The sequence below is a fragment of the Miniopterus schreibersii genome, assembly GCF_964146895.1.
Source record: "Miniopterus schreibersii genome assembly, chromosome: 6".
In the NCBI taxonomy this organism is placed as follows: Eukaryota; Metazoa; Chordata; class Mammalia; order Chiroptera; family Miniopteridae; genus Miniopterus; species Miniopterus schreibersii.
Window position 1 is genome coordinate 30,390,282 of NC_138107.1, and position 21,895 is coordinate 30,412,176.

General features: G+C 38.5%; 2 protein-coding genes across 3 annotated transcripts in view; one reads left to right on the forward strand and one right to left on the reverse strand.

The window, feature by feature from the left end:
• The window catches only part of COL19A1 (collagen type XIX alpha 1 chain), a 284,762-nt gene extending 282,561 nt beyond the window's left edge, over nt 1-2,201 (forward strand). The window contains exon 52 of the mRNA XM_081141246.1: nt 176-2,201. Within this exon, the coding sequence (XP_080997372.1) occupies nt 176-303 (128 nt within the window). The 3' untranslated portion in view covers nt 304-2,201. The remainder of the gene's footprint in view (nt 1-175) is intronic.
• A 6,609-nt stretch (nt 2,202-8,810) lies between these two features.
• The window catches only part of COL9A1 (collagen type IX alpha 1 chain), a 77,629-nt gene continuing 64,544 nt past the window's right edge, over nt 8,811-21,895 (reverse strand). For both annotated transcript variants that reach the window (XM_081140766.1, XM_081140767.1), the window contains 2 exons: nt 16,586-16,663; nt 8,811-9,735 (listed from right to left, as the gene is read on the reverse strand). In XM_081140766.1, coding sequence (XP_080996892.1) covers nt 9,551-9,735; nt 16,586-16,663 — 263 coding nt within the window. In that variant the 3' untranslated portion in view covers nt 8,811-9,550. The remainder of the gene's footprint in view (nt 9,736-16,585; nt 16,664-21,895) is intronic.

The window sequence follows — 21,895 nt, forward strand, 5'->3', positions numbered from 1 at the left end:
GTAATAGTGATATTTATCTTCACAACACAAACAAGCTTCTAAAGTCAGAAACCATGCCTTTTCCCCTATGGCCCCTATGTGTTGCCACAGGAGAAGTTGAATAACCCATGTTGGTTGGAGTGAGGGAGAAAGTCACATGTGGTCTGCCTTCTGATGGGGTCTTTTATTTCGTTAGCTCCGGGTTTGCCAGGCTCACCAGGTGCCCCAGGTCCCCAGGGACCCCCAGGACCTAGTGGAAGATGTAACCCAGAAGATTGCCTCTACCCTGTATCTCATGCCCGTCAGCGGACAGGTGGGAAGTAAACACACCTGAGGAAGACTTGATTTTGGGTGATATCTTCTTGCTGTTGGAGCTATCTCAATACTGTCAAACCCTCATGATATGTGGGTGGCTTCTTTTTTTTCTCTTTTTTTTTTGGTGTAGGCAGACATTAAAAGCAACAATTTGAATCCTTTCCTATAGTAATTGCGATATCAGCATTTTTAGACTTTTTTTCCAAATTCATTCCATATGTTTGCTTCACCATTACTGATTTCATTCAGGGTTTTCTATGAAATGCATAAGCAAATCATATCATTAGTTCTTCTTTGAGAGAAAATTACATTTTATGATTTAGTAGACTAATGGTGAGGTACGTTTTGTAGTCTCATCAACTTGTATTTGGCCTTTGACTTCTGAATTTTAAAGTTTCAGCTTATCTTGAGGTTTTCTTGGTGGTTACATTTACTGTTATTGCTAAAATTTTCATCATTTTTGATATAGTGCATTGCTCCTGCTGAATATTTTTTGACTACTTTTTATAGCTTAAGAATTCTTATACCATCCTACATCCATCCTACTTATGCAGAGAAATAGATAGGCAATAAGAGTTTCACTTTATAACTTATATTTTGGAAAAAAACAAACAAACAGGAGGCTGTTTTATCAGGGAGCCCAAAAACTTGCCATAGCCTACTACTGAAATGATTTTGTTAATTCTGTGTCATGAGCCCAATTCAAAGCAGTCATCACCGGCATGAACTCGTACAGCGTGACGAGGCAGGACCGCAGCCCAGCTGTGCCCGAGTTCCACAAGAAAAGCCAGCTGTGGTCCCTTCGCTGAATTTCTCCGCTGGGAAGCAGAAAGCTGTTTTCCCTAAGAGGTCTTTGGTGGTGAAGGCACCAAGCTGTCTTTGGTATCAGCAAGACCTTTGGGCCCCTGGATCCATTATCCTTCTGACCTCATCACTCTCAGACTTTACGACAAGACCCAGCCATCGGAACCGAGGACGAGATTGGTAGCGACTGGAAGAGAAGGCCCGTCCCTGGAAGATGAATGTGTGCTGTGGGCAGATGCAGGTGGACGTGAAGCCCAGAAGCCCTTATGGAGAAGCACGTTTCTCCAGAAGCTCAGCAAGAGGCGCAGGGCAGCAAGAGGAAAAGCCGTGGGCCTGAAGATGCAACCAGCACTCAGACCAGAGTCAGCATGGCCTTCGGGGCGACAACCGGGGCTGCAGAAGGCCGTGTCTTCCGCCAGGCAGTGAAAAGGCAGATCCCTCAATGGGCTTTTATTGCCTGACTATACATTATTTTGAGAAACTGTGTGTTGAAAGCAACTGATTTTCTAGGACACTGGCATGAGGAGGTTGCCGAAATCTCAGGAATGGGTCCCACAGATGCTGGGAGCATGCCGCGGACGGCCCTCCTGTCGCAGAAGCCAGGAGGTCACACCTCTTCAAGGAATAGTGCCAATTCCAACGTGGCCAAAGCAGGCTAGGATGACTGCTTTCATCTGTTCATTAAAAAATGAGTTTAGAAAGGCAACCCCCTGAAATTGGAAAAGCTGTGAACAGAGTTGGTAGGGAGTGTGCCTACGTTAGGACAGGCTTTGTACAAACGCGCCCACGAGCTGAACCGGTTTTCCCTGTAGATGAATGAACTGCTGGTCAGGTACCGTCTACATGGCTGTGCGTGCATACAACCTTTTGATTATTTCATATGGAATTACGTTGTATATTTCAGTTCCAAGTTTATTTATTTTATTTTCCGAGCTTATTTTATTTATTTCAAGTGTTTTTAACTTTAAAATGATTTTCTTCTTCATTCTCTTTCTTGTGCAATACCGACAATGGTGCTGTGTTTTAAACTTAAACAATTGGAATATACATATGCATTTTTTTAGTAAAATGATGATTTATCCCAAAAATATATACAGAGATCTAAATCTGGTGCTATGTGTATATCTTGAGCTTTTGATTCGTTGAACTTTAAATGTGTTGACTTTTCTGAAGGCTTACGACTCATCTGATGCCACTCATTAATTTACTTGAATTTGTCATAAAGCGAAACATTTTATGTTTTCAGAGATTATTTGTTCATATCAATAGGTTGTTTATCCATATGCCTCTTTGCTAATCCAGAAGTATTTATTTTGGCATCTTAATGTTTTCGTGAACTCTTTTTGCTGATGATGATCAGTGTATTTTTCTGTTTTCTTTGGATTGACCCTTTCATCTACATCAAAAGACTCGATTCATTTCTTTGTTTCATAACTTCTGCTCATTTTAATTCCACAGACTATGTCATGCATCCTTTCTTACAAATTGCGTATGTAGGAACCTTTCTCTTTTTTTCTAAATTCCATTAATGCTGGGCTGGTTTATTCCAGAATTTGGATTTATTCAGATGACTTAAGCTGGGAGAGGAGAATATAATAATGGTGTATGATGTGTGTTACCAAGTAGAGCTGTCACAATGATTCGAGCTCATTTTTTATAACCGACACACGTGACTAGATATACCTTTGGCAAAACCACAGAAATGGGGCCGTGTCCCCGTGGACGAGCCTTTCTCACGCCCCTGTTCTGCTTTTCTTCCCACACTTGTTCCTGCCTCGTCTCTGTGCACATGATACGCGAGGCTGGCTCCAGTAATATAAACACCACATAAAGTGGAGATTCGGCATTTGCCTAATTTTGTCCTTAATCAAAAAGAAAGTGGGTAATTTAGGACCTGAAGGAGGGTGGGAAATTCTCTCCTGAATAACTGGTGGTCGCCAGCTCTCGTATCATTGTATCCCATTCCACGACCCTTGCTCACTTTCACGTGGATGTAACGCCCATGGCAGGAAAGAGAAATTATCAAATTTCCTGATTGATCTCGATTGGACTCCAGACAATATAAGTGTTCAAATACAAAATAATTATAGGCCATGAGGGCAATTAATGATTAAAATCATGTTTGCCCGATATACATATTTTGAATTCCAGTCAAACCTTTTATACTGAGATAAATTAAAATTTCAGATAGAAATCTTTCTATGCAAAAAAACAGGTGTGACGTCAACTAATATTTATGGCCTTTGAAATCTAAAGAAAAAAGGAAAAATCATTCATGAGTTTGTTCATTGCCCTTTCCTGCTGGAGACATTAACCGTTTTTTCCTAAATGTAACAGAAACACGGCCAGTCTTAACCTTTGAAATTTTTCATCTTGCGATCAAAGTAATTTAGTTAACGATTTTAGCCCCATATGCTTATTTCTATATTTCATGATATTGTTGAGGCTTTAAAATTTTAGTCAGTCATATAATGGAGCTTAAGTAATTATCTTAACATGTGTTCTCTGTAAAAGTTGTCACTTGATGTTTAGATTATAAAATAATATTTAAGAGTATGTTTTAGGAGTTAAATAAGACTTAGCCTTTCTGCAGTCTCTCTCCTCTGTTGAGAACCTGTGATATACCTCCTTCTGTCCACAAGATGGTGTTTAAAAGCAATTTGTGTCAGAACTGAACAGACTTGCAGAAATACAAGGGTAGAAACCATTTAGTGGACGGCACTAAATCAGACCTTTGCCTTTGCACTTTTTTTTTACTTTTGTAAATAATTTCTTGTTAATTTATGTTTTATTAATTTGTTTTGTTAATTTATATTTTTTCTCATTTTAAGTATCTCTTTGAAGCAGACAGAATAACCTTTGATTTGTTAGCTCTTTCAATTTTATTTCTTCAGTGGATTTATAGACCTAGTTAACTTGCAAATTTACTATTTGTAACTTTTGTTTGTACACTGCCCTCGTATTTTAGTGATTAACATGAAAACACCTAAGAAATCATCCTACTTTTTATACAGGTTATACACTCTGTTTTGACAGACAGGTAAAAAGCATTTAGCTTAATACAAGACATTGACCATTTATAAAATTACACACTGTCTAAATCTTCATATTGTTTAATGTACTTAACATTTTACAAGTAGATTTGTGTAATATTTATGTTTTTCTAGGACTATATCATTCTTCACAAAAATAAGATGAGGAACAGCATTTTTCAAAATACCATTTTAATTTTCCTAACATTGGTAATAAAATCCTGAGACTGAGAATCCCTCGGTTAAGTTATATGCTTAAGTTTCTCAATGAATTCTCATAAAAGTTTTGCAGATTTGCTCGTTGCTTTTGTTCTTAAATTATTTTTCACATTTGTTCATGTCCACCCTCTTAGACACAGTGTTTATGTCCTGTTTGCCAGTGTTCTCTCCTAACACTGTAGTGTTGAGGAGCACACCCTCCTTTTACACGATTTCCTCTAGAGCCTGCGCAGGCTTCCAAGAGAAGGAGAGGGAGAAAAGAATTGATTTTATATATTTTATGCCTAGGTATTTCAAAGTGACTTAGCCTTTTGAATTGTATTTATTTATTAGTTGACTGATAAAGGTAGCATTAATTACATTAAATGTGTTTAACTACTAGAAGTCTCAGGAAACAAGACAGATGGATGTCTTCATTTTCACTGGGTGGTGCACCCAAACATTTTCTCAACGAGATCAAGCCAGAGTAACTGGTCACTTTAGTTAAACTGAGTAAAGAACAAGATAAACACAGAGAAAACTCATTCAGACAAACAGACTCAGAACAGCAAAAATTTACCTCAAAGATAAAAACCAAAGGTAGGCTTATAAAACCCAAGCCAAGTCTAAGAAAATCTAAGTGGAAAAAAATGTTTCGTGTTCAGGTCTAATAGTGAGTGTTAAATGGTACAACTCAAGGAGTTAGCTACTCCACGAATTTGTCAAAAGTGAGTACTACCAGGAAAGTAGGAGATTTCACTAAACTTATGGGGGTAGTTCAATAAGATTTAAGTTTGTCAACAGGGTGTTGTGTTGCTTGACTATAATAAGCTTATGGGTGTAAAGATGGTAATTACTACTTTTTATCTTGCTGTATTATTTAAAGTATATTTTAGGGATAAATACTTTTCAGTGTATTACTGTATTTAAGTTCAGATTGTTTCATGGCCTATTTTATAACTATTTGTGCTAAAAGTAACATTTTCCCATTTTGTTTGTTCTCTCTCATACCTCATCAAACTATTTAAGATGCAGTTCAACACACTGGTGTTAAGTGGACTGGCACTAGTTTTACTCTAGGTCTCGCGTGGATGTAATGCTTTGAGGCCTTGATTCCTAAATATACTCATGATGCATAACGAGCGTGTCGCTTATCTCAGCAATAAAGAATCTGACCCTAAATCAAGGAATTCCAAGGTGCAGTTATTAACACCACGTCCACTCTTCGCCTCCTCTTGTGGCCAAAGCGCCAGGCTTGAGTTGCGTCCTGCTAGGCCTGCGGCAGGACATCCCGAGCGTGAGCCCCCTGGAAACGGGTCTGCTGCAGAGCTCTTGTTTACACGGGGCTGGTAATTATACTTTTGTCACACGAATCAATGCTTAGTTCACGATAATTACGTTTATAACCCATCTCCATGGCAGAAGCGAAAGTCAGAGAACAGGCAGCCTTTTGCAGCTTCTATCCCACAAAGTGATCTCACTCAAGTCACTCGGGACTCCTTGGTGCAGAGGGGCCTGTGTGAGATAAGAAATATCATAATTAACTTGCTTATAAATACAAGCTCTTCATTGTTAATGATAATAGGTAATAAGAAGTTAAATACACAGCATGTTTCCTTAACAGAAGTTAATTACATTGAAACATGCCAATGGATGTATACGTTTACTTATAAATCATTCAGTTCTTAACTGTTCTCTTCAGGTCCCCTTTGATGTAGTAAATCAACCAGGTGCTCTCTCAAGAATATTCTTTAGTCTTTTCACAAACAGATTTTCAAGCTGGAGGGTGAAGAAAAACCCAAATGACTCTCAAAAAGAAAGTTATTTTCTTGGAGCCAGTTTCCTCATTTGTTCTCGCTCTGCTTATTCTTGGAAAACATGGCTCTAGAGCAGAATGTAAAGAGATGTTCAGCAGAAAGTTAGCCTGGATTGCCACTTACTAAGACTATTAACAATAATCTTATTACGGCTTAAAAAAGAAAGCAGTCAGCATCCACTTTATGATGATCTAACAAGTGTGGTGCGTTTCCTCTCTTTAATCATTTAAAGAGCATTTGAACACGTATTTATAGTCATATGTTTGTACAGTCACCAATTTTGACTTAATATTTAATGAGGCATAAGGCATAGGGACTTAATACTGCCACATCCTAGATCACAAGCTCACTAAAAAGGACCAAGTACACAACTGAATTTTATTTATTTTACTCTGTGAAAAGAAAGGACTTGATCTATATTTATTGAACACAAATATTTTAAATATATATATATATTTAAAATCATTTATGTCCATTGCCCATTTGTAAACAGCAAAATTACTAGTTCACTAGTATTATTTTTCTTATTATTGCCTTTCCACTCCTTTTACCAGGGCTACCAGGACATCTCTAAAAGCAATTCCCTTGATATTTGGTATGATTTTATGTATTTCCAGTGATCTTCCACCTATATTGGTTTATTGTGAGATTATTATACATCAGAGACACCATAATAACCAAAAATTAAATACTATAATCAGAGATGATCTTCTGAAGTAGGGATTTACATTAAGCTTATTTCAAGTTGCAAAGAAATGACTTAACTAATGACATTTAAGAATATCTGTATTTCTTTAGTCAGCTTCAAATATAAAGTGTCTGTAAATAACCAAGTCAATCACATAGCAATAGGTCTACTCATTCATACGCTTCTAGAGGGAGGTCAGTGATCCCAAACCACGCCAGTGAGTTTGTGTTCAGTCCGACCGGGAAGTGATTTCCATGGTTCGTAGCCAACCTGTCAGATATTTGGGGTGAAAAGCATATTGTGATGTGCAAAGGCCCTAAAAATATATCAGAAATCATTTGCCCCCCCCTCAAAAACATGCCAGTTTCTGACCAACTTTAATTATTCACACACTCCTCTCTCAGCAAGTGCTCCAGGGGACACTTCATCCAGCTTTTAAAAAGTATCTCAAAGAGGTTTTGGAGATTTCTGTTTTGCTAGAGAAAGATGTTTGTTCTAATGCAATATTTATCAACTTTCGCAGAGAGGCTTTGCTGGACACTTTTCTTTGCAATTTCTCAGTCCATATTTACTGCTTCTGTAAATTATTTCACTTAGCCAAGTTTAACATGGATTGTTCCCACCATTGGGGATGTGCTGATTTCACATAACCTATTTGTAAGTAGTTGTTTCCAATGTTGCTTATGGTGTCTGGGGGGCTTGTTCTGCAGCCTTTTATACATTGAGTTTGTAAAACATTCGAATGGACTGTTCTAATGTTATTTTATTTTTAATTTTCTTATGAAGATTATATCACAGAACTGAGAAACATATTTATTTCGTTATGTAATTTCTCTTTTATTGTATTTAATTATGTCACTCCAGTTAAAATAAAACCACCTCGGTGAAGAGACAAGGCAGTTTCTTTGCATTTGTTGGATTATATGTCACAGTACCTGAAAAGGCTTGCCATTTATATAAAGATCATTTCAAGTAGTTAAAACAGATCATCTCTATTTCTAAAACTTATCTACTCCGCACGAAGGAAGAATGCCCTTCTCAGTGTTTGTAAGTAGCATGATCTATGGAGCCAAGTTGGAATCTCTCTCCTTAAGCACAGTCCATGCTGGAAGTACAGAACCAGGTGCTGTAAGCAGTTTGAAAGAATTCCAAATATTACATGATTGATTTGGCCAAACAAATGTGGCTAAAAGTTTTAAATGTACACACAAGGGGGGGAAAACGGTATCAAAAATATTAGGGCTCACTCCCCCTCGACTTGAGGGAATTGAGTTCCATAAACTAACTGAAGACATTGACTATTTTGTGCACTGTGCTGTGCCCGGGGACATGTCACTCATATGCACTGTGACATGGAATGAACGTATTGAGTCTCATCGATCATTCATATAGATGTTGATAAAACAGGAAGCCAATGTGATTACGTAAATAGTAATAAAGTGCTTGAGTGGTCAGGCAATGCCTAGCTTATTCATAAGAGTCCAGTGCTTTAGCTGAGCTCTATTTATAAAATGTATAAGAAAAATGTTGAAACAATTATTTTGCAGCAGTGAAGTTCTGCAGAGGAGGAATGAACAAACCATTGAAATGAAGGCAACGGTTTCTAATCTAGCAAGGCTAGATTTAGAGGGTCTGTCAAGTCTCTGAAATAGTCCGCAAACATGTTTGTGCATATGCATTTGTGTGTTTCTCCAGGGTTTGGGTCCATAGCTTTTGTTAGAATTTCAAAAAGGTCTGTGAAGCTCTCCGCCCCACCCCACCCCACATGCACACACACACACACACACAGGATTTCTGTTGCTGGGTAGCACCTTCAAGGGAACAGTAAGGGCTTTTTAATTTCTCTGTGGAAAAAAAGCACTAATATAAGCATATACCTAGAGAAATAGCAGTAATGTACAATTTTTAATGTATCTAAATAAGTTCAGTGACTTCTTTTTATTGAACATGATTATTTACAAGAAAACATGCAAGAGATTAAGAAATCATATTTATTTCTTCTTGGGTACAACCAGAGATGTTCCTTCAAACCTTTAAAATAAATAATCTCATCAATAAATCTTACGCACAACAGAGTATTAAAATTCCTTCTTTACTTTCACATAAAAGAGCTCAAAATAGTAATAGGTTTGGGATACAGTACAGTTCCACAAAAATGCAGGCTGATTGTGGAAACCAACATATGCTGGGAGGAAGTCCTTCCTCGTAGCACGGTGCTTTCCTGCCACTCCAGAGAGAGCACATTGACGGGGATTTTAGGCACCATTTCTATTGACTGCAGTGGGGTTTCTTCACAACTAGTCTGCAACCCTCCATATAGCCAAACAATAATCTGAGAACAGCTAAATACAAATGAAAATAACTGCTGCAACTGAGGTAAACCAAACAGTTGTTTCTGTTTATTGGCACAGCGGCCCACAATATATCACGTATGTATAGCACACTAAAGTTCAAGATCCTGGGAACAGGATTATAAATGTATTTAAAGGGAGGTTTTGTTTGTTTTTACCAATGACTCTGCTGCCTCTCCTCCAAGGGAAAGGAAAGAGAATTTATTGAATAGCACCATTGTTCTAAATCTGATTGTCAAGTAGGATTTCCGTAGTAATGTTGAAGGTAATACACTGTCTTCTCTTGCCCCAGCTTCGGGTGGTGTTTTCCTCCAAGCTCCTTTGCCAGGGGTGGTTTATGGGGACAGCTGTGTGGCACTAAGCCTTTCACTGAGTTGGCCCTTTGCTAAAGGCTCGCTGACCAGCCTGAACGGTGCAGGAGGCTGGCTCGCAGAAACCAGCAGGGCCAGGGGGGCCCGGGGGGCCAGGCACGCCAGGAATTCCTGCCACCCCTGGAGGGCCTCGCTCGCCATCCCGGCCATTCCTCCCAAAGCTGGCAGGACCTGGATCGCCTGAAACACACACAAAAATGCAACATGAACAGGAGAACACTCAAGGCTGCCAACTGGCAGAAGGCACTAGACCTGCAGCCCAGCAGTGTGTACGTAGGAGCTTTTGGAAATGACGGGGGATAATGACGGATGATGATGACAAAATTCCTTCACTGGGCTTGGGTCTCTAAAAGTGGAGGCTCTCCGTGTCCCTAACCCACATTTCCACCTGTAGGGCTGCGCTATCTATTAGGGAAGCCTCTAGCCAATACGGCTACTGAGCACTGAAAGGAGGCTAAGTCAAAATGAGACCAACTATAAGCATAAAACTCACTTAGTCTACGAAAACTTATGTAAAAATGTAAAATATTTCATTAAAAATTGTTGTATTTATTACATATGATATTTTGAACACCATTGGTTAAATAAACTATATTATTAAAATGAATTACACCTGATTCTTTTGACTTTTTTAACGTGGCTACTTGAAGATTTTTTTTTCATAATCCCAAAACTGTTTTTTTTTTTTAATTTTATTAAAATTATTTCGGTGACATTGGTTAATAAAATTAAATAGGTTTCAAGTGTATAATTAATCCATCATCTGTATGTCACACTGTGTTTACCACCCAAAGTCAAACCTCCTTCTGTGACCATATGTTTGACCCCCTTTACCGCCCCCCCCTTCCCTCTGGTAACCACCACAGTGTTGTCTGTGTCTATGAGGTTTTGTTTGTCTTGTTTGTTTGTTGCTTTCAGTTTTATATCCCATATACTTTTTCCACCTGACTTATTTCAAAGACTTAAAATTACACTCAGGTGCAACTGGCATTTGCGGCTCCCAGTACATTTCTTTTGCACAACACTCCGGTAGCAGCATCCCTTATTTCTAGCAGGTGATCAATACCCAGACAGGGTAAGTACAGCTCAGTGGTGAGAACGCTGTGGAGACACACAGATGGCTCTAAGTCTAGCTCCGCCGTTTATGGATAGGGTGACATTAGCAAGCCACTCATTTCTCACTTTCTGATGGGATAATGCCTTCCTTATAATTAAATTCTATGCCTGAAAGCATCTGATAAATGGAGACTATTACTATAATTATGAGGATATTATTGATTAATATCTTTAGAAAACTGTGCAATGCACCCTACAGAGCTCCATGCCATTTTTAACAGGGGCTACACCTACAGTAACTTCACCCAAGTCTCAGTTCCTCTGGGGCATTTCTTCCTTTTGTCATGTTCAAAGTTGTATTGTTTCCCTAGTGAGGCACCCATAACTAAGAGGGATTCCTGATTTATTTTATCAAACGCTCTTCTAGCCCAGTTCTCCCTCTGGCAAAGACAGCGATTTACCCTTTAGAGCTTTGGGTGATGTTGTCATTGTCATCATCATCATCACCACCACCACATAAAATACTTTCCTTTTGCCCTGCCCATGCATTGTGCTCATTTTTTATTCATTTTCCCCATGTGGTACCTGAGACTTAGGAAGGTTAAACAACTGTCCTTAATCATAAAGCTAGAAAGTGTTGGAGTTAGAAATAAGGGCCCTTATCCACTACCCTAACCAAACTGTATTTCCATACCTAGTGATTTACTAACTCTGCTGAGGGTGTGTGTGTGTGTGTCTGTGTGTGGTGTTTTTTGTTTAATTCATTGGGCCTCAAGTGACCAGAAAGCAGAAAGAGGCACAATAGCCAAGAGTTAGCATTAATCCTTCTAGAGCTCTATGTCTCGTAAGAAACTAACGATAGTATTTTTCTGAGGTTTGGCCCTGCAGAAATGGCCACAGGAAAAATAAATCAGCCTTCATATAACAGACTGCTGGTTTCTGGTGAACCTGACACTGGGCATTTACTCTCGAAGGTGCTCTAAAGCTATTGTGTGAGAGCTAATTTGGGAGTAAAACCACGTCACAGTTCAAGTCATTCAAGAAGTTCAGCAGCTGCATGAACAAATGTCTATAAACTACTTTTCAAGTCTTAAGAAAAAGAGAAAGCACGGATCTGAAGGGGTCTCATTCTTCTTTGCCTGGCTGCTATGTGCATTAGCTACACCAACTGCCTGAAACGTCAGGGGCCGAGGACAATGGCATTGCCAAACATTCGAGATTTTAAAAACTGAATGTCTATGTCATTCTCTGTGCACACACTAGAGGGTAGTCATGTCACGTCGATGGGGGTCAAGCCCAGCAGAATATTCTGAAGGATCTAATACAAGCTACAGAATGAAAGGGACTGTGTATGCAGACTTTAAAATTTTTTAAATAAAATAATTTAAGGTATGAAATAGGGTATTCGATATTAATCCACTGGTTACGTAAAAATGTTTATGTGCCCACAACCAAATAAAACGGCTGCAGCAATGGAAATGGGATAAATGACTACTGCTAAACTTACAGCTAAACTGAGTGTGCCCTTTGCTTTGGTTTTGTTTTTTCCACTCAACATTCACAAGCAAAGCTCACCTATGTGCAGATTTTTGCATGAGGATCCTGAATGGCCCATTCATCTAGTGTGGCCCAGCACAAAGCCAGCTCCGCCCTCCACACCCAAGAAGGGAAAAGCAGCTCAGCTCACAAGTCACATATATAGGATTCCTCATTTAACTCCTTTCCCTCATGAGTTTGAATGAACATGAAGGAGGTCAGGACCCATTATTAAATATTTTTCTTTGAACTCGGAGTGCCAAGGATCTCATCACACAGTTCGATGGCAGCAGGCAGAGAGAGTTATGCTTAATGAGACGCCCCGATCAAGTAATACTGCTAAAGGCCTCTGCTAAGGGGCTCTAGAGTCCCAGGGGTCTCTAATGTGACCCACACAGCTCTGTGAAAGAGGCAGAAAGGGAATCGTGACACTAAGTGGTTAGGGTACGTGCCGAAGCCAGATGGCTGGGGTGCTGAGGACAAACTGATCATATTACTAGCCAGCCAGCCATCATTTTGTCTAAGTGAACCTGGATGCAGGAAGCATAAATATTTGCCTCTGTCACTAATTACCTGAGAGAACTTTGTCGGGACATTGGACCTTTGTTCTATTTCCTCAAACATAAAAAGAGTAATAATAATAATAACAGCTAAATTTGCAGAAAGTTTGCCATATGCCAGGCACTATTCTATGTGCCTTTACACGAAGTAACATATACATAGATCCTCCTAAATAACTCTATAGGTAGGTGCGGTTATAATTTCCACTATGCAGAGGAGAAACTGAAGCACTAAGAGGTAGGGTAGCTGAAACAAAGGGATGCGTACACCCTGGCAGCCTGGTTCCAGAGCCCAGACTTCTTACCTATCTGCCCTGACTACTGGCTGTAAGAAGAAACAGATGGCATATGTGAGATTTTTAAACAACAGAGCACTGCACCAAAATGGGAGTCAATCTAATGGTTGTAACAGTAAACTGTGATCTACATTGGGGGACGCAGCATTACAACCCAAAGGGCCATGTAATTCTTAACCCTGAACGAAGTGACAGACATGAAGGGGAGACAGAACTAAAACTGTGCAGAAAGAATAAAGGAATTCTGATAATTGATAGATAATGAAAGTCTTGGTTACATTTTTTCAAATATATCAGATATGTTAGCATGAAGAATGACCAATGTTCTTTATTCCACTCAGGAGGATTTGAGTCCCAAATCCAACAGAAGGTACCACAGAGAAGGTTGTGGAATACCTTGTTCTGCAGGCTCTTTCTTTTAGGTAAGATATGTATTTACCTAGAAGGTTCCAGAGAGCTTCTGCGCAGAGTAACATTGAAGGTTCCTCTGGGTCCTACAGTCCTATTACAATTATCTTTGTGAGAGACGGAAATCACATTCCTAATCACATTCCAAGCTCCACCAGGGAAATTTAAAATGGCCCAGCCTCTCAGCAGACAATTAATCAGTGAAATAATCTACTGCCAGTCAGCGCTTTGCATTTGTGATTGAAGTTGAAGAAGATTTTTTTTGGGGGGGGGGGGGTAGGTCTGAGGTGTTAGGAGTGGTGCTAAGAGAAGAATGGTAGCTGATTGCTGTCCCCCGAGAGCAGGAGCGAAAAGCTGCAGGGGCTTCACTAGGGTCCCGCTGTGCCCCTGCTCTCCTTCATCTACCTCAGAAAGCAAAGGTAGATTTGTTATATCGATGACAGTAATAATAACCAACATTTCTTGAGCACTTACTACGGCCAGAAATGTTCCTAATCACTTTACATGGACAGAGTTCTCAGAATTATGCTATCACAAATATACTATTGTCACTATCTCATAAATGGGGATATTGAGGCACAGAGCAATTAAGTAAATTGCCCCATGTCATAAAAGTAGTGAGCGGCAGACTCAAGACTGGAGTCCAGGATGTCTGAACTGTGGAGCCCATACTCCCAACAGCCCACTTTCAGTGTACTAGCTTTAGAGGAGGGATGATCCCAAAAGCTGTTGTTCAGAAACTTGAATTTGGGAAAGTGCTTATTTATGCACGGATGAGAGAATGAGAGCTGACCTAAAATCCAAAGCCCTGGCCTGTGCCTTGAAGCGTGATAAATATGGCCTCTTTGCGTCTGTGTGCTTTTGAAAGTTAGCCTTCATTTTTAAAAAATAATGTCAAGTATCTTCTCAATGAAAATATAACAGAAGCACAGGAAAAGCAAGACTAGGATTTCAGAGGGGAACCAGGAAGGGAGGGGCAAGGACTGGCAAAGGCAGAAAGGAAAAGGGCAGGTCTCAGGAGTCCCGAGAAAGGGGGCCCATAACATTTTTTAACAAATCAAATTTAAGTATTAAATCCAAGACCAACTGTAACAAATTAATTTTTTTTTCATAAGAGAGACAAGATGACAGCCAGGGAGAGCTGCCGACGGTGAGCTTGTCCTACCTTACCATTTTGCCTGTACACTGATGTCTCGTGTACTAAAAGGCAAATCAGCCAAGCCCTGTTTTGGTAGAACAATGGCCCAGGAGCCCGTGTAAACCCCTTGCAGTAGACTCCTAGTGGGCTTCTGCACGTGGGGGGTCGTGCGCCCCTGGTGGCAGCCCCAGACACTGCAATACTGAGCTAGCCTTCCTCAATCTTCCGATTTTTAAGCTTAAAATGTTTTTTTCCAACAGACTTTTTGAAAGAGTCACCAGAAACCATAATATATTTTTCTTTATATTTCTGTTAATCCTCACCTGAGGGCATTTTTCCATTGACTTTTAGAGAGAGTGGAAGGGAGGGAGGGGGTAGAGAGAGAAAGGGAGAGGGAGAGAGGCAAACGTCGATGTAGTCGATGTGAGAGAGACACATTGGTTGCCTCCTGCACCTGTCCCCAACTGGGGCTGGGCATTGAACCTGCAACCAACATATGTGCCTTTGACCAGGAATCGAACCCGTGACCCTTCCGTACTCTGGCCAATGTTCTAGTCACTGAGCCACACCAGCCAGGACAATATATTTTTGTTAGAGGAAAATCTTGCCAATAGTGCAAGTCGCTGTTCCAACAACTGTTAAGTGATTTGTCAACAAAATGGGAGGAGAAATTATAAAGCTATCCTGTATGTATTTGGATAAGTAAATAAATTGTAATGGTGGTATTTTGTCAGCTTTAAAACCTCATATTGCTACCATTGATAAAGGAGAAAAGCACTCAGTAAATTCTATTTCTAGTTTCTCTCTTCTAAACATCTGTCAATGAATCAAGACTTACCTAAAATATTCTACTCTTGGTCCCATTTAGCTCCACCCAGATTCTTTCCCTTTCCAGTCACAAAAAATATATCAATTTGTGAAAACATCTTGACAGGCCCACAGTTTTAGAGAAGCAGTATTTCAGCTATCTCCAAATGCGTTTATATTTTTTAAACGTATTTTAATGAGAAAGCTATCCCCAGGAGCAATGAAATGTATAATTAGAAAGCAATGATGTTTGGGGCTGCAATTATAGCCATGATTGAATATGTAAGCCTGTGGCAGAATTAGAACATGATTATTTCTTCTTCTAACTTTCCCCTAAAACAAGTTTTGCAAATCCATTGTGGAATCATGTGCCATCCTTTCTCTGCACAACTCTTCTGACCTCAACCCTCCTCAGCTCCAGGGTTTGGGAACCTTCCTGAGCAGCAATAAAAGAGTGCTGTAAGGCAGCCAGTCATTCATGCTCAAGCTGACTGGCCTTCGATCCTGCTATGCTGCTTTCGTGGCTGGGCCTGTAAGTCATTTCCCAGTGGATGACTGTGTTGCAGCCTGGACTCCGGGGGACAGAGTAGCCAGTGTGTAAAGAGAGAACAGATGCCCAGTGAGAGAATCCAGCCTCTCACACACAGGCTGCTTTGTCCCCTCAGTTGACACAGCAGTGATATGTGGCTTGTGCGTGGCTCTTTGTGGCTATGGGTAGGAACGTTCAGGTTTATGTATTTATTTATTTTTTGGATATGGATTTCTGGAGAGTCAGGATGTTTGAAACAGGAGCTTTTCAAATAAAATTTTAGTTACTCTACATGCAACATGAATAGTTTGAAAACTTGGATGGATTTTCCTGTTGCTCTGACTTTTTAGTTAAAACTTTTTAAAAAAATAGGAAACTATCAACTGAGCTTGAAATGGAGAGGAACCCATTCCTTCAGAATTTTATAATAAGTGCATGTGGCTGGGCCAACAATTTTTTAAAGCATCTATTAAAAAATAGTATTTCAAGTCCTGACATATTTTCTCACAAAGAACACAGATGTGATTTAGAGATCATTTAACTCTTCATTAAAGTTGGTCTGGAAAAAGTGATGCCAGTCATTCTTGAGTATCGCAAGATATGCTTAAGTAATTAAAGAGCAATTCTATAAAATATTATCCAGTTCAGCCTACCCACTTGCTACCAACTTCAACTTCATCCTTCCCTACAGCACACTTACCTGGGAGACCTGTAGCTCCGGGCAAACCCTTGGGACCTCTTCCTGGGGGGCCACGTTCCCCTTTTTCTCCCAAGTCACCTAGGTGCATTTAGTTAGAGAAATGATGTTATTTTTCTATATACCTATAAAAATAAAGTTATGTTATTTTAAACTTTAAGCAAAGCCCAAATTCTGAAACCAAAAGGTCCTAAAGTTGCCACAAACTAGATTGTAGCAAGACAAAAATCAAGTTAGTTATAATAATAGATCTAAGGGGGGAAATCAAATAATCATAGTCATAGATGCTAAAAAAGACATTTGAAAGAATTGAACACACATGCCTGATGCAACAGCCAGTAAAATACGGATCAATGGCTACCTCCTAAACATGAAAAAATGTACCTTTCACCCCAAAAGCTAGCATGATGCTTAATGGGAAACATGATACATTGTTCCACCACAGTGAGAACATTATAAGGATGGCCACTTTATCACCATTATTTATTATTTGGTTTGAGGAGTTAAAACCATCTGTTTTCAGGTGATATGAGCATATGTCTTAAACCCTAGAAAATGAACTCAAAATCTACTTCCAACAATAAGCTAATTCAGTAAAACAGCAAGATACAGAATTAACATATGGAAGTCAGTAATTTTCAGATATATAAACAACAACCAGTCATGAGTAGTGAAAAAAGATACCAGTTATAATAGCCATTAAAATAATCAATATTAGCAATAAGTTTAATCAGAAATATGAAAATCCGACATGGAAAAAAACCTTAACATTTCTAAAGGACACAAAAAGACTGGGAAAATGTTCTTATATGGAACAACATCATCATAAAAAGCTGTCAGTTCTCCCTCAGCTGAATTTTCATCATGATCCCAATTAAAATACAGATTTTTTTTTTTTTAACCAGAGAGGTGATTCTGAAGTTTGTGTAGAAAAACACATAAACCAGAACAGCCATAAGAGCTCCAAAAAGAAAGGCAACTCGAGGGGGATTAATCCTACCAAATATTAAACCATTAAAACATTGGGGGGCTGGTGCATGAGTAGACAGACCAGTGAAACAGAATAGAAAGTCTAAAAACAGGCCCAAATACACACAGGAATTTGATTTGTAAAAGGTGGCATCTTAAAGTGGGAAAAAGTTGAACAATTCAATAAATAGTGTTACAAAAGTGGGTAGCCTACTTGAAATAAAAAATGTTGGATCTATTCCTTACACCACAATCTGGGATAAATTGCAAATGTGTCAAATATTTTAAATGTAATTTAAGAACCAGAAGAAAACAAGAGAGAATTACTTTACAACCTCAGATTCAAGGTGGCCTTTCTATTATGATATGAAGAGTTCTAACTCTAATATGAAGAGTTCCTGAAATCAATATAAAAGAGCCAACAACACAATAAAAAAATAAGCAGAATACATGAGCAAGAAAATTAGTAAAAGGAAATAAAAATGGCTCTTAAATATATTTAAAAATTCCCTGACCTCTCTCATAACAGAATTAAGGTAAACTTAGAATAACAAGAATGGTATTTTACCTATATGATCAGCAAAAATTCCAAAGTTCAATTAAACATGTGCTAGCAAATCTGTGGAAAAATACACTATTACACATTGCTGATAAGAGTGTAAACTGGTACAGTCTCTTAGAAGGTAATCTGACAGTGCCTATCAAAGTTACAAATGGAAGTACCATTTTACCCAGCAAGTCCACTTCTAGGAATTTATCCTAAAGATATAGAGCTTATGTTGATATTTGTACAAAAATGAAACCTATGCAGTGGTGTTCACTGCAGCCTTACTGTAATAGCAGAAGACTGAAAACAATCTAAGTGCTCATTAAAGGGTTAGGTACATTATGATACTTCCACAGAAGGGAATACTATGCAGCTGTGAAGAGGAATCAGGAATCTCTTTGAAATGATCTCCAAGCCATTGATAAATGAAAAACACAAGGTCCAGATCACTTATTACAGGACAATATGATTTGTTTTTTGAAAAATCTAGGGAAAATTTACTGTATTCATATATCCTTGCATATCATGTAAATAAGAATGTCTAAGAAATTAACAATAGCGATGACCTAATGGGAAGAATAAAAAACCCTCGGCAAATGTGAGACAGGAGTGGCAGAAAAACTCTTTACTAAATATCTTTTTATACATTTTAAAATTCTTGAATAATGTAAACTTAATACTGCCAAAAATAAATTAATGAATTTCCAAAATTTAAGGTGTGCTGTCAAAAGTGCCTACATTTTACTATGGACTTATTATTTACAGGGAATATGCTTTGGATTGAAACCAACCATGTGTACTTGCAAGACAATTGATTAAATTTAGGGAATCAGCAGTCATAGAACAAAGCTGCATTAATTATCCTGGCCCCTGCAGAGACCAAACCCAGAAACTTGGCCTCATTAACAAAGCGCACTAATACCCTGCTCAACTGGTCCTAAATGACTTCTACTGCTCCCAGTACAAGGCATTATTCTGCTATCTCATTAATCTAGTATTATATTATTTTCTTCACTTTTAGAAAATGCAATGGTATTTTGTAACAAATTCTATACATAATCATTTTCCCCAAACATCTGTAACAGCCCAACCTCATTCAATATTGAATCTTTGTTATAATTTAAAAAACAAAGGCATGCACACAACAAAAATAGGAAGCATATCTTCACAACCATCGATACATTAGTCAAATAGTCTCTCATTATGAAGGAATGTTTAAATAGTTATATTTTTTATTTTAACTGTGAATGCCCTTATGTGGATATTTTTATGATGAATCAACTACACTTTCAAAACAATTTAAATTTATATAAATACTGTGTAAGGATACAGAGCTCAGGATGAACTCATATTCACATAAGCTAGTTTTTTTCATATTCATCATCAATCTAGCCTTATTGTATTAGGAAGATATGACAATTGGCATTTTTAAAACTAACAGCTGAAGCACTCTTGTTAACTTAGCAATTTAAATGTCAGAGCACTGCAATTCTGGAGACTGGCAATGAGAAGAGTATCTTTAAATGTGCCATATTTTTTATACATGAGATGAAGATTATAAATTAAAATGCAACTTTCACACAGATAGTGGAAGTTAAACACTTTCAGCATGAAGCCATGACAACTTGAAAACGTTGCTTGCAAGGAGGAAGACTGCTGCCTTAGTTGTGATGCTGTATTCTGGTTATCGGTAATACTGATATGTTAACAGTAGGAAAACAAATTTCAGATGGGCTCCAAGACAGCCACGCTGCCGATTGCCGCTCCACAGCCTGGTTCTGTTTATCATCAGGGTTAATCTACTTCTTCAACCCTGGTTGTGCTTCTTTAGAGACGTTCAAAAAGCAGCTCAAGGAACTAAAGGCCCACCTGTTGGCCTCTTATGTCAGAAAATACATATAAAATCAGCTTTATATAAGGGATGAAGGAAAATATTCAATTTAAGTAGAAAAGCAGCTCATTATAAACAGAGTGGCTAAAATGAAATAAATTCTCATCGCTCCATAGTTGCTATTTATTTCATTTATTTGAAAGCTAATTTTTTTATTGATTTGAGAGAGAGAGAGAGGAAGGGAGAAAGAGACAGAAAGAGAGAGAGAAGTATGGATCCACTGCTCCACCTATCCATGCATTCATGTGTCCTGACCAGGGATCAAACCCACAACCTTGGCATTTCAGGGTGATGCTCTAACCAACTGAGCTACCTGGCCAGGGACTGAAAGCTATAACTGATGACTTGTCTTCATGTGAGCAGCTTAGTATTTTTAAAAGTGTTAGTCACAATTATGACTGTACTTTCTCAAGCCTTCGCTCACATATTGACATGTCTGACTCACACTGAAATATCTGAACGAATATACAGCTCTACTCATAAGGACTTAAAATTAATCCACATAGTGAGCATTCAAAGATGGTATTTATGACACGAAAGAATGACTTAATACTAAGCAAAGTGAACATAGGTGGGTTAGATGTCTGTCTTGCTCTTGCTTGAGTACACACATAAAATATATACAGTGCATGGGCCTCAGCCCTAACATGTTTAAGACTGTATGAAACTATAAAACGTGGATGAAAAACAAAACAAACAAACAAATATATATATATATATATATATATATAAATGACTTGAGCTTTGAGTATGACTTGAGGCCCATTTCTACTAGCTCCCATTGAAAATGTTCCACTGTGTTTTTCAGAGTAATTTTTCAGGAGGAAAACAGTGATTTAATTAAGACACAGCCTGAACTGTTCAAAGCTTTAGTAAAACATATTTCTTTGTTATGTGACAATTTCTCTAGAACAAGTATCTCAAAATGACAATATGGCAGAGCAACTCTCATACCATCCCTTCTTTATTGGGCCTGGGGAAAAGGCAACAGGTGACAATGACATACATCTCTTCTCTAATGGGCTAAACATTTATGTCTCAAATGGCGAATGTTTATTTTCAGGGAAAATTTGATCTGTAGCCTTTGGATGGCAAAATACTATGTGTTTTCTATTAAATGCTATTGGTGGGAAAAGAAGGGTCAAGTCCATTGGCCTAGAATCATACATTTCCACATGTGTGACAGCATTGATTGATAAAGAAAATCTGATTACTTTTTTCTGCACACATCCCAAATTTTAAGAAATAAAACAAAAAAAAATATGCTGCTTTAAAGGAAGCCAATGACAAGAAAGGGATAGAGGGGTCTGGGGAGAGAAAGCCTATTGGAAAAAAGAAAAGAACTGTATCACTTCTACACTACAGACTATGTCATAAATACTGAAGGAAAATCAAGGGAAAGCCCTTATATGATCAAGCTATGCTTGACAAGTAGACTTAGTGGTAGAGACATTTTTGAGGTTCCAAATATAGAAATATACCTTTCTCCCCCTCAAAATTAGGTTTATCTGCCTAGGGCCAACCCAGCCCAACCCAGCCACAATTCAATGCTGTTAAGAGCTTCCCAGAAAGTTTCTTGAACATTTCATCTTTGTTTCCAGTGGTACTCAGCTCTGGTTGCACATTAAAATCACCTGGGATGTATTTTTAAATCTCAGTGTCCAGACCAATTAAATCAGAATCTCTGGGAATGGGACTCAGACATGAGTCATTCTTAAAGATCCTCAGGGGGTCCCAGTGTGCAGTCCAGACTGAGGAATGCAGCTTTAGGCTGACTCTCCTAATGCAGTAAGTCAACAGTTTCACTTCTTAAAGGACTCATATGAAACTTGAGGAGAGTTCAGTTACTAACTCAAAGTTAAGCTCTACCCATATCTGGAGACTTCTTTTTATCCAAGGACAATAG